This window comes from Coregonus lavaretus (assembly GCF_964263955.1).
Source record: "Coregonus lavaretus genome assembly, chromosome: 20".
Taxonomy (NCBI): Eukaryota; Metazoa; Chordata; class Actinopteri; order Salmoniformes; family Salmonidae; genus Coregonus; species Coregonus lavaretus.
Window position 1 is genome coordinate 34,841,966 of NC_140007.1, and position 13,000 is coordinate 34,854,965.

Sequence of the window (13,000 nt, forward strand, 5' to 3'; positions counted from 1 at the left end):
CCTAAGGAAAACACAATAACCCGTACACCAAAGCAACTGCCGGAATGACAAAGAACAATCACACACAATAACCATTGAGAGACAGGGGGTAATATGAGGAATACAATCCAACATAATGGGAAACAGGTGTAAACAATAAAGACCAACAAGACAAACACCGAAACATCGATCGGCAGTAGCTAGTACTCCGGGGACGACGAACGCCGAAGCCTGCCCGAGCAAGGAGGAGGAGCAGCCTCGGCTGAATCCGTGACAGTACCCCCCCTTGACGCGCGGCTCCAGCCGTGCGCCGACCCCGGCCTCGGGGACGGCCAGGAGGATGCGGAGCAGGGCGAGTCGGATGACTCCGGTGGACATCCCTCAACAGGGAGGGATCTAGGATGTCCCTCCTAAGGACGCAGCACCGTTCCTCCGGACCGTACCCCTCCCACTCCACGAGATACTGCAGACCCCCCATACGACGCCTCGAATCCAAAATGGAACGGACTGAGTACGCCGGAGCCCCCTCGATGTCTAGTGGGAGCGGAGGAGCCTCTCGTACCTCATTCTCCTGGAGTGGACCAGCTACCACCGGCCTGAGGAGAGACACATGGAACGAGGAGTTAATGCGGTAAATTAATGGGCAGTTGTAACCTATAACATACCTCGTTCAATCTCCTCAGGACTTTAAATGGCCCCACAAACCGCCGACCCAGCTTCCGGCAGGGCAGGCGAAGGGGCAGGTTTCGGGTCGAGAGCCAGACCCGATCTCCCGGTGCATACACCGGAGCCTCACTGCGGTGGCGATCGGCGCTCACCTTTTGCCGCCTGATAGCCCGCTGCAGATGGACATGCGCAGCGTTCCATGTTTCTTCCGAGCGCCGAAACCATTCATCCACCGCAGGGGCTTCGATCTGGCTCTGATGCCAGGGTGCCAGGACCGGCTGATAACCCAGCACACACTGAAAAGGCGTAAGATTAGTGGAGGAGTGGCAAAGTGAGTTTTGGGCTATCTCTGCCCAGGGGATATACCCCGACCACTCCTCCTGCCGGTCCTGGCAAAAGGACCTCAGAAACCCACATCCTGGTTTACTCTCTCCACCTGCCCATTACGCTCAGGGTGAAAACCTGAGGTAAGGCTAATCGAGACCCCCAGACGTTCCATAAACGCCCTCCAGACTCTAGAGGTGAACTGGGGACCCCGATCAGACACTATATCCTCAGGCACCCCGTAGTGCCGGAAGACGTGAGTAAACAGGGCGTCGGCAGTTTGTAGGGCTGTAGGGAGACCTGGCATAGGAATGAGACGGCAGGCCTTAGAAAACCTATCCACAACGACCAAGATCGTAGTGTTCCCCTGGGAGGGGGGAAGGTCCGTGACAAAATCCACCGATAGGTGAGACCACGGCCGTTGTGGAACGGGTAGGGGTTGTAACTTCCCTCTGGGCAGGTGTCTAGGCGCCTTACACTGGGCGCACACCGAGCAGGAGGAAACGTAAACCCTCACGTCCCTAGTTAAAGTGGGCCACCAGTACTTCCCACTAAGGCAGTGCACTGTCCAACCAATACCAGGATGACCAGAGGAGGGTGACGTGTGAGCCCAATATATCAGTCGATCACGAACCTCGAGCGGCACGTACTTCCGTCCCTCTGGACACTGTGGGGGAGTAGGGTCGGCACGTAACGCCCGTTCGATGTCCGCATCGACCTCCCACACCACCGGTGCCACCAGACAAGACTCCGGAAGTATGGGAGTGGGCTCAATGGACCTCTCCTCTGTGTCATATTATCGGGACAGGGCGTCTGCCTTAGCGTTCTGTGACCCTGGTCTATAGGTGAGCTTAAATACAAATCGGGTAAGAAACATGGCCCACCTAGCCTGGCGAGGGTTCAGTCTCCTCGCTGCCCGGATGTACTCCAGGTTACGATGATCAGTCAGAATGAGAAAAGGGTGTTTAGCCCCCTCAAGCCAATGCCTCCACACCTTCAGGGCTTGAACCACCGCTAGCAGCTCCCTGTCCCCCACATCATAATTGCGCTCCGCCGGACTGAGCTTCTTAGAATAGAAAGCACAGGGGCAGAGTTTTGGTGGCGTATCCAAGCGCTGAGACAGTATAGCACGATCCCCGCCTCGGACGCATCCACCTCAACTTGGAACGCCAAAGAGGGATCCGGATGTGCCAGCACCGGAGCCGAGGTGAACAGGTCCTTCAGATGTCTAAACGCCCTGTCCGCCTCAGCCGACCACTGCAGACACACACGGCCCCCCTTTAGCAGGGAGGTGATGGGAGCTGCTACCTGTCCAAAGCCCCGGATAAACCTCCGGTAGTAATTGGCAAAACCCAAGAACCGCTGCACCTCCTTCACCGTGGTGGGAGTCTGCCAATTACGCACGGCTGAAACGCGGTCAATCTCCATCTCCACCCCTGACGCGGACAACCGATGTCCCAGGAAGGAGATGGACTCCTGGAAGAACAGACATTTCTCCGCCTTCGCATACAGGTCATGCTCCAACAGTCTACCAAGCACCCGACGCACCAGGGACACATGCTCGGCTCGTGTAGCGGAGTATATTAGAATGTCATCAATATACACCACTACACCCTGTCCATGCAAATCCCGGAAAATCTCGTCCACAAACGACTGGAAGACTGAAGGAGCATTCATTAAACTGTATGGCAAGACGAGGTACTCATAATGACCCGAGGTGGTACTGAATGCTGTCTACCACTCATCTCCCTCCCTAATGCGCACCAGGTTGTACGCGCTCCTGAGATCCAATTTTGTGAAGAATCGCGCCCCGTGTAATGACTCCGTCATACTAGCAATCAGAGGGAGAGGATAGCTGTATTTGATTGTAATCTGATTGAGACCACGGTAATCAATACACGGGTGTAAACCCCCATCCTTCTTCTTCACAAAAAAGAAACTCGAGGACGCAGGGGAAGTGGACGATCGTATGTATCCCTGTCTCAGAGATTCGGTGACGTATGTCTCCATAGCCGCCGTCTCCTCCTGAGACAGAGGATACACATGACTACGAGGAAGCGCAGCGCCTACCTGGAGGTCTATCGCACAATCCCCCTGTCGATGAGGTGGTAATTGAGTCGCCTTCTTTTTACAGAAGGCGAGTGCCAAATCGGCATACTCAGGAGGAATGTGCATGGTGGGAACTTGGTTCGGGCTTTCAACCGTCGTTGCCCCTACGGAAACACCTACACACCGCCCGACACACTGATCAGACCATCCCTTGAGAGCCCTCTGTTGCCATGAAATGTTGGGGTCATGAGATGTTAACCAGGGAAGCCCCAACACCACAGGAAACGCAGGAGAATCAATCAAATATAACCGTTTAATCTCCTCATGGCCCTCCTGCGTCTTCATCTTAAGTGGTGCTGTGACCTCCCTAATCAATCCCGACCCCCTAGGGCATGGATTGGGAAGGGCACATCAACTGGTACAATAGGAATCCCTAACTTATACGTGAACTGGCGATCGATAAAATTCCCAGCTGCGCCTGAATCTACTAGCGCCTTATGCTGGGAGTGAGGAGAAACCTCGGGAAACACAACTTTAATACACATATGCGCAACAGAGAGCTTTGGGTGAGTTGGGTGCTTACTCACCTGGAATGACTCATCAGTGCGCTGCCTACTGCCTCGATTCCTAGGAGACCCTCCCCAGCACTGACCCGCAGTGTGTCCTCTGCGGCCACAGTTGGTGCAGGGGACGGCCTCTCTCCTGGTCTCTCTCCTGGTCTCCCTAGCACCAGCACCCCCGAGCTCCATAGGGCTCGGCTCGGAAGTGCTGGGGGATGGAATGGACGGCCCCGACTCCGGACGTCCGCGGGTAGCCAACAGGGTATCTAGGCGAATCGACATGTCCACCAGCTGATCGAAGCTTAGGTTGGTGTCCCTGCAGGCCAATTCCCGACGCATGTCCTCCCTCAGGCTACACCTGTAGTGGTCGATGAGGGCCCTCTCATTCCATCCCGCGTTGGTAGCCAGAGTCCGGAAGTCCAGTACGAACTCCTGCGCGCTCCTCTTCCCATGTCTGAGGTGGAACAGACGCTCACCCGCCGCCTTCCCCTCTGGGGAATGATCGAACACCGCCCTGAAGCGGCGGGTGAACTCCGCATAGTTGACCGTAGCGGCGTCTATTCCCCCCAACTCAGCGTTGGCCCACTCCAGCGCCTTGCCGGACAGACAGGAGATGAGGGCGGACACGCTCTCGTATCCCGAGGGCACCGGGTGGATGGTTGCCAGGTAGAGTTCCACTTGGAGCAGGAAACCCTGACACCCGGCCGCTGTGCCATCATAAGCCCTCGGGAGCGAGAGCCGAATCCCACTGGACCCCGGAGGTGAAGCGATGGGTATAGCTGATGGTGGTAGTATCGTCGGAGGAGGTGTGGGCAAACCTCCTCTTTCCCATCGCTCCATGGTGTTCACCACCCGTTCCATGGCGGTGCCGAGAGCCTGGATCATGGCCGCTTGTTGTGCTACGCGCTCCTCCTTTGATCCAGCTGGCACCGCCGCTCCTGCTGACTCCATGTCGTGGTGTGTGATTCTGTCACGCGACGTGTATGTGGTCAGTGAAGTCAAACGCAGGACACAGAGCGGCTGGCAACGTACTTTTACTGAACACAGTAAAAAAAGTACAAAAACAACAAACCTCCAAACAGGGAGGAAAACACAATAACCCGTACACCAAAGCAACTGCCGGAATGACAAAGAACAATCACACACAATAACCAATGAGAGAAAGGGGGTAATATAGGGAATACAATCCAACATAATGGGAAACAGGTGTAAACAATAAAGACCAAACAAGACAAACACCGAAACATCGATCGGCAGTAGCTAGCACTCCGGGGACGACGAACGCCAAAGCCTGCCCGAGCAAGGAGGAGGAGCAGCCTCGGCTGAATCCGTGACACCTATATGTTTTAATAAGGTTTGTATCACAACTAAAGTGGCCAAATAACTTCTTAAAATTTAGCACATTAATCCGCTTTACAAGGGGTGTAGAGCCTAACTGGCATATATAAGCAGCGCATGAGTTTCAAGTTGGGGGAAGATTATTTTCACCATAAAAATGCACCTTTATAATAAAAGCGTTACATGCATAATTGCATTTGCGGTCACTTTTGATAATGGTGTTTTCCGCTAATGGAACTTTCGCGCTTATAGCCTACTACCATGTGCGCATTGCTGCGCTTATAATGTGAAGAAATAGCCTAATAGTTTATCAACATTTTAAGCTAAACATTCTGATCTGTTGTGTCAGCCACATTGTATAAAAAAGGTTTTTTGATGCTAGTGGTTCTATTAATTTGGGATCTATCGCATCCCACAACTGTCCCAGACTATGTTTGGAATATTTATTTCTCGCACAGAATAGAATAGGTCAACTTTTGTACTATGGGGGATAGTAGATTGACATAGGCTAGTGCTTTTGCTGTTCGTTAGGCCTACTCATCTTGTTGGCTGACGAAAAGTAAATGTGTAAGTGACAGTTCTTCCAATATCTTCAATATGCACCTTGGAATTGGATAAGGATGCGCACAGTTGCGTCCCCGATGTGTCTGTCTTAACTTGTAGCCTGTGAGAAAGACCCGATCAAGTGACGGAGAGCGGTGAGAGTGAGAGACGCTTCGGATTGCGCAGCACACTCAGGGAGAAGGGCACAACGCAGCACTCCCAGCCGCAAAAGGCATGGATTATTTTAGGGTGCATTATGGCCACGAAGGGGATGCCGCCGTGAAATTCGAGGCATTATCAAGTGCTTGTCAAATTGTGAATGAGAGACTATTGGAGTGTGTACAGCCTGCGCAAAAAACTAAGCAGAGCTCATGCCTTTCAAGCAACTTTTTCAAACCATCATTAGAGTCTCATCATGCAACCTTACAATGTATTAAAAATCAAAACATACAGCCCAACGTTTGTAGAACAACTAAAGTTACATGAATAACTCTAAATTAAGAATATAGGAGTACCTATTTATTTGTTAACCGTTCAAATCATTTGGAGAAAATATTTATATTTTATTCAGCTTTGTTCAATTGGATTCTTCATACCATAAAATAATATAAAATAAAGCCATGGAATTATAAGCAAATCTTGTCTGCTAAATGAACTAGTGTAGCCCACAGCCATTTGGCATAGTCACATCAGGACCTAACATAAGGACAACTCAGAGTATGCTATTCTTTTCTTCTGAAATAGACTACATTTATTATTATTATTATTATTTTTTTTTTTTTGGTCATTTAGCAGACGCTCTTATCCAGAGCGACTTACAGGAGCAATTAGGGTTAAGTGCCTTGCTCAAGGGCACATCGACAGATTTTTCACCTAGTCGGCTCGGGGATTAGAACCAGCGACCTTTCGGTTACTGGCACAACGCTCTTACCCACTAAGCTACCTGCCGCCCTATCATGCTTCTTTAGACCTGTCTAAAATAAATAAGGGATTTATTGTGAAGGTGTAGGTGTCACACCCTGGCTCTGGGGACTCTATATGTTGAGCCAGGGTGTGTAGTTTCTATGTGTTTTGTTCTATGTTCACAGTCTAGTTCTTGTATTTCTATGTTGGCCAGAGTGGTTCCCAATCAGAGGCAACGAGTGTCAGCTGTTGCTGGTTGTCTCTGATTGGGAGCCATATTTAAACAGTCTGTTTTCCCTTAGTGTTTGTGGGATCTTGTTCCTTTCGGTGTGTTCCGTGTTTGTGGTGTTTAACATAGGACGTCACGTTATCGTTTGTTGTTTTGTTGTTCGTGCATTCATTAAATAAAAGAAGTATGTTCGTTCATCATGCTGCGCCTTGGTCTACTCAGTTCAACGATCGTGACAGAAGATCCCACCATACCAGGACCAAGCAGCGTGTCCAGGAGCAGGCAGCCTGGACATGGGAGGAAGCGCCGGGAAAGGAGCTGGAGAGGTTGGCGATGGCCCAGGTGGGCAAAGTGTGGTCCTGGGAGGACATGCTCGGGGGAAAAGGGCCATGGGCTAAGATTAAGGCCCTGGCGAGAGAGGAGCAACGGCATCAACAGTGTCGTCGTCGGACGGACGAGAGGCAACCCCAAAAAATTTTTAGGGGGGGGCACACGGCATGGGCGACTGGGCAGCAGGAGGCTGCCACAGGGCGAATTGGGAGGTTGGCAGAGGAGGCCGCCAGGTTACGGGGGCCACTGGTCAAAGAGGGGAAGGAAGATGTAGAGGCACGGCGAGAGGTACTGGGGTGTGTTACCAGTCCGGTCCGGCCCGTTCCAGATCCCTGCGTAGGGCCAGTGGTGTGTGTCCCCAGTACGGTCCGGTCTGTTCCTGCTCCCCGCACCAAGGTAATGATGCGCGTCGCCAGCCCGGCCCGGCCTGTTCCTACTCCTCGCACCAAGCCTACGGTGTGCGTCGCCAGCCCGGCTCGGCCTGTTCCTGCTCCTCGCACCAAGCCTACGGTGCGCGTCGCCAGCCCGGCTCGGTCTGTTCCTGCTCCTCGCACCAAGCCTACGGTGCGCGTCGCCAGCCCAGCCCGGCCTGTTCCTGCTCCCCGCACCAAGCCTACGGTGCGCGTCGCCAGCCCGGCCTGCTCCTGCTCCCCGCACCAAGCTAACGGTGTGCGTCGCCAGCCCAGCCCGGCCTGTTCCTGCTCCCCGCACCAAGCTAATGGTGCGCGGCGCCAGCCCGGCGCGGCCTGTTCCTGCCACTCGCACCAAGCCTACGGTGCGCGTCGCCAGCCCGGCCCAGCCTGTTCCTGCCACTCGCACCAAGCCTACGGTGCGCGTCGCCAGCCCGGCCCGGCCTGTTCCTGCCACTCGCACCAAGCCTACGGTGCGCGTCGCCAGCCCGGCCCGGCCTGTTCCTGCCACTCGCACCAAGCCTACGGTGCGCGTCGCCAGCCCGGCCCGGACTGTTCCTGCTCCACGCACGAAGCCAGGGGTGCGAGTCGTCAGCCCGGTCCGGCCCGTTCCTGCTCTACGCACCAAGCCAGGGGTGCGAGTCGTCAGCCCGGTCCGGCCCGTTCCTGCTCCACGCACCAAGCCAGGGGTGTGCATCGTCAGCCCGGTCCGGCCCGTTCCTGCTCCACGCACCAAGCCAGGGGTGTGCATCGTCAGCCCGGTCCGGCCCGTTCCTGCTCCACGCACCAAGCCAGGGGTGCGCGTCGTCAGCCCGGTCCGGCCTGTTCCTGCTCCACGCACCAAGCCAGGGGTGTGCGTCGTCAGCCCGGTCCGGCCCGTTCCTGCTCCACGCACCAAGCCAGGGGTGCGAGTCGTCAGCCCGGTACGGCCCGTTCCGGCTCCACGCACCAAGCCAGGGGTGCGCATCGTCAGCCCGGTCCGGCCCGTAGCTGCTCCACGCACCAAGCCAGGGGTGCGCATCGTCAGCCCGGTCCGGCCCGTTCCTGCTCCACGCACCAAGCCAGGGGTGCGCATCGTCAGCCCGGTCCGGTCCGTTGCTGCTCCACGCACCAAGCCAGGGGTGCGCATCGTCAGCCCGGTCCGGCCCGTTTCTGTTCCACGCACCAAGCCAGGGGTGTGCGTCGTCAGTCCGGCACAACCCGTGCCTGGGTCACCGGTGCCTGGTCAGGTACCGGTCAGCTGCTCCACACTGGAGCTGAAGCAATCCGCTCCTACGATGTCCAGTCCAGCTCCAGCATTTCTGGGATCATATATTTCAGCTCATGAAACATGGGACCAACACTTTACATGTTGCGTTTATATTTTCGTTCAGTGTACATATTGGAACCATCTTACAGATTGTTTTCACACCTCCAGAAGTTGCATTGCATGCATGCCAGCGACATTCTCAACATAAAACTAATCATTCTAATAAGTTTGGTTTTAATACAATTCAACATAAAATAAGCAATCTGTTCATTTTTTTCAACAACGATAAATACAGTACCTTTGGAAAGTATTCAGACCCCTTGACTTTTTCACATTTTGTTACGTTACAGCTTTATTCTGAAATAGATTTAAAAAAATTGAAATCTCATCAATCTACACACAATACCCCATAATGACAAAGCAAAATCAAGTTTTTAGAAAGTGTTGCTAATTTATTGAAAATAAAAAAACGGAAATAATACATTTACATAAGTATTCTGACCCTTTACTCAGTACTTTGTTGAAGCACCTTTGGCAGCGATTACAGCATAGAGTCTTCTTGGGTATGACGCCACAAGCTTGGCACACTTGTATTTGGGGAATTTCTCCCATTCTTCTCTGCAGATCCTCTCAAGCTCTGTCATGTTGGATGGGGAGCGTTGCTACAGAGCTATTTTCAGGTCTCTCCAGAGATGTTAGATCGGGTTCAAGTCCGGGCTCTGGCTGGGCCACTCAAGGACATTCAGAGACTTATCCCGAAGCCACTCCTGCGTTGTCTTGGCTGTGTGCTTAGGGTTGTTGTCCTGTTGGAAGGTGAACCTTCGCGCCAGTCTGAGGTCCGGAGCGCTCTGGAGCAGGTTTTCATCAAGGATCTCTCTATACTTTTTTCTGTTCATCTTTCCCTCGATCCTGACTTGTCTCCCAGTCCCTGCCGCTGAAAAACATCACCACAGCATGATGCTGCCACCACCATGCTTCACCGTAGGGATGGTTCCAGGTTTATTCCAGATGTGACGCTTGGCATTCAGGCCAAAGAGTTCAATCTTGGTTTCATCAGACCAGATAATCTTGTTTCTCATGGTCTGAGAGTTTTCAGGTGCCTTTTGGCAAACTCCAAGCGGGCTATCATGTGCCTTTTACTGAGGAGTGGCTTCCGTCTGGCCACTCTACCATAAAGGCCTGATTGGTGGAGTGCTGCAGAGATGGTTGTCCTTCTGGAAGGTTCTCCCATCTCCACAGAGGAACTCTAGAGCTCTGTCAGAGTGACCATCAGGTTCTTGGTCACCTACCTGACCAAGGCCCTTCTCCCCCGATTGCTCAGTTTGGCCGGGCGGTCAGCTCTAGGAAGAGTCTTGGTGGTTGCAAACTGCTTCCATTTAAGAATGATGGAGGCCACTGTGTTCTTGGGGAGCTCCTGTCTCGGAGCTCTACAGACAATTCCTTCGACCTCATGGCTTGGTTTTTGCTCTGACATGCACTGTCAACTGTGAAACCTTATATAGACAGATGTGTGCCTTTCCAAATCATGTCCAATCAATTGAATTTACCACAGGTGGACTCCAATCAAGTTGTAGAAACATCTCAAGGATGATCAATGGAAACAGGATGCACCTGACCTCAATTTCGAGTCTCATAGCAAAGGGTCTGAATACTTATGTAAATAAGGTATTTCTGTTTAAAAAATTTAAGAAATTTGCAAAAGTTTCTAAAAACCTGTTTTCGCTTTGTCAGTATGGGGTATTGTGTGTAGATTGCTGAGAATAAATAAATATTTAATCAATTTTAGAATAAGGCTGTAACGTTACAAAATGTGGATAAAGTCAAGGGGTCTGAATACTTTCCCGAAGGCACTGTACATGTAAAATTTTATGATATCATAAAATCGGCATCATAAAAAAAGACAGGATGCATTGCTTCGTTATAGTAGGCTTATAGGGTAAGGGTGGCCTACGGAGGGCTTCTTTTTTTTTCTTTTTTTATGAACCGGAAACAAACACAGAGGTTCTCATCTCTCGTTTCATGATGGGCATGGAAACATATAGCCTACATCATTGAGGGGTTTTTATGCACGTCCAAAGCATGGCTAAAATAATGTAGGCCTGCCTACAGTACATAGATAAAAAGGAAATGTCAAGTCACTGTTTTGCTCCTCTCAAACTTGATATTTTAATAAAGCTTTGGTGATTAAGATGTATTTCCAAGCAGTCTCATGACGAGCCAAACACTTTATTGGTGGTCTTGACTAGCCTACATGATTACATTGGGCAGGACACAAATAAAAAAATAATTAATTGAATGCGAAGCATACAGGCACCAAATCACATATTGGGCAGTGTTCATCACCGCTGGATAGACTGCGTTTCCACTGTCAAAATGCATGCCATAACCAACTGTGTTACTGCTAAAACCAGCTTTTGGTTAGTCTTAAATATCCCTACCAGCGCTGCCTGAAATTAGCACTTGGATCATGTTTTAAGGACACGCCTCAAATATTTCCACCCCTCCCATCTGAGCGCAAGCGTGCTGATTTTAGACAGGTAAATTGCCGAACTTGGCGTTAGGGCTAGAAAATGCCAGTGCGCCAGTTTTTACATGACGATATTGCAAACTAATGTGCGTTTGACACTAGCGCCGCCTTAACGCCAACCGAAAATAGAGACCAGTGTCACGCCCTGGCTCTGGGGACTCTTGTATGTTGAGCCAGGGTGTTAGTTTCTTTGTGTAGTGTCTATGTTTCGTTTTCTATGTTCTGTTCTAGGTTATGTGTTTCTATGTTGGCCGGGGTGGTTCTCAATCAGAGGCAACGAGAATCAGCTGTTGCTTGTTGTCTCTGATTGGGAACCATACTTAGGCAGCCTGTTGTGCACTTGTGTTTTGTGGGATCTTGTTCCGTGTTGGTTTGTGTTCATAACCGAGGACTTCACGTTTCGTTTGGTTGTTTTGTATTTTGCATCGTGTTGCCAGTACACTATTAAAAAGATGTACGCATATCACGCTGCGCCTTGGTCCAATCATTATGACGATCGTGACAACCAGAGAATACCTATTGAATTGAAATAGCGGGGAACAGATACAGTCACATTCAGGACTGAGAATACTCAATATGTTAAACACACTATATGAATACATATTACATAGCCACTTTTTGTCAAGATGTAGGCCTACTTACAGACTTGGGGTTGGGATGGTAGCGTGTGGTGTCACAGACAACGCTGTAGCCAATCAGACGGTCCCCAGGGAACAGGAAGGTGGAGCCTACAGGGGAAAGCAACACTTCCTTGGTCTCAGGGAACAACCAGTCGATGGCAATGTCACTCAGCACTGGGGCCATGGTCTTCTTCAGAGACTTGATCATCTGGGAGAATATAAATAGACAGATATACAGTTGAAATAGAATAGAAAGAGAGATCTATTGAAATTATTATTTTCAGTGACTTAACCCTCCCGTTGTCCTAGGGTCAAAATGACCCGCCACTGTGTTGAACCAACTTTATTTAATTTTTTATATTTTTTGGATTATTTGTGAGAAGGAGGCAGTGATACTTTCTTTAAAGTCTCACTGCCTCCTTCTCACAAATGATCCCAAAAATATAAAAATTAAATAAAGTTGGTTCAACACAGTGGCGGGTCATTTTGACCCTAGGACAACGGGAGGGTTAATAATAATACTACATTGGTGGGTGCTTATATTTGTCCTATTTCACACATGAACAAGTGTGTATTATAAGCATGTGTGAATTGGAAATTCATTTTTTGCATATTCCAACTCTCCCTGAGACCCCCTCAGAGAGTGGGGTCACGGCCAGGGTCTGCCATTATCAACGATCCTGGAGCAATTAGGGTTAATTGCCTTGCTCAACGGCACATTGACAGATTTTTCACCTTGTTGGCTCGGGGATTCAAACTAGCAACTATCTGGTTGCTGGCCCAACGCTCTAACCGCTAGGCTACCTGCCGCATATAGACAGAGAGATGCAGGTGACATAGCCTTGAGTTCCAACGTTATAGAAGTTAAGTACGGATCGCAAAAACATAGCATTCCGCGTTTGGGCTCGTGAGACTACAGATGGCATAGAATAGAGATCTATTGAAATTATTACGACATACCCAGTAACCCTCTGCCTGTACAATAAAATTGTGACATTGTATGTCTGCATGTCTCTGTTGCCTTGAGTTTTACATATTGGTAATGAGAAAACAAGCCTGTAAGCCTGTGAGAATGGAATAATTCATTCTTTCAAAAGTATGCTGTGGAGCAGACTGATTCTAATGGGTGTTTTGCTCAACAAAATTAATTGGTAATTGGTAACAGTAGAGAGCTCTCTGTCTGAATAATTTGCATCCACTGCATAATGACCCTCCTCTATGACATTAAGAATAGCTGGTTGTCGCAGAGAGGAGGATAAACATGTCATTGGAA

At 50.5% G+C, this 13,000-nt stretch overlaps 1 protein-coding gene across 1 annotated transcript in view; it reads right to left on the minus strand.

Annotated features, from left to right (window-relative positions):
• vwa5b1 (von Willebrand factor A domain containing 5B1) overlaps positions 1-13,000 on the minus strand; it is a gene marked incomplete at both ends in the record, with an annotated part of 67,275 nt that overhangs the window by 23,519 nt on the left and 30,756 nt on the right. Inside the window, one exon of the mRNA XM_084185033.1 lies at positions 11,750-11,935. Coding sequence (XP_084041159.1) covers positions 11,750-11,935 — 186 coding nt within the window. The remainder of the gene's footprint in view (positions 1-11,749; positions 11,936-13,000) is intronic.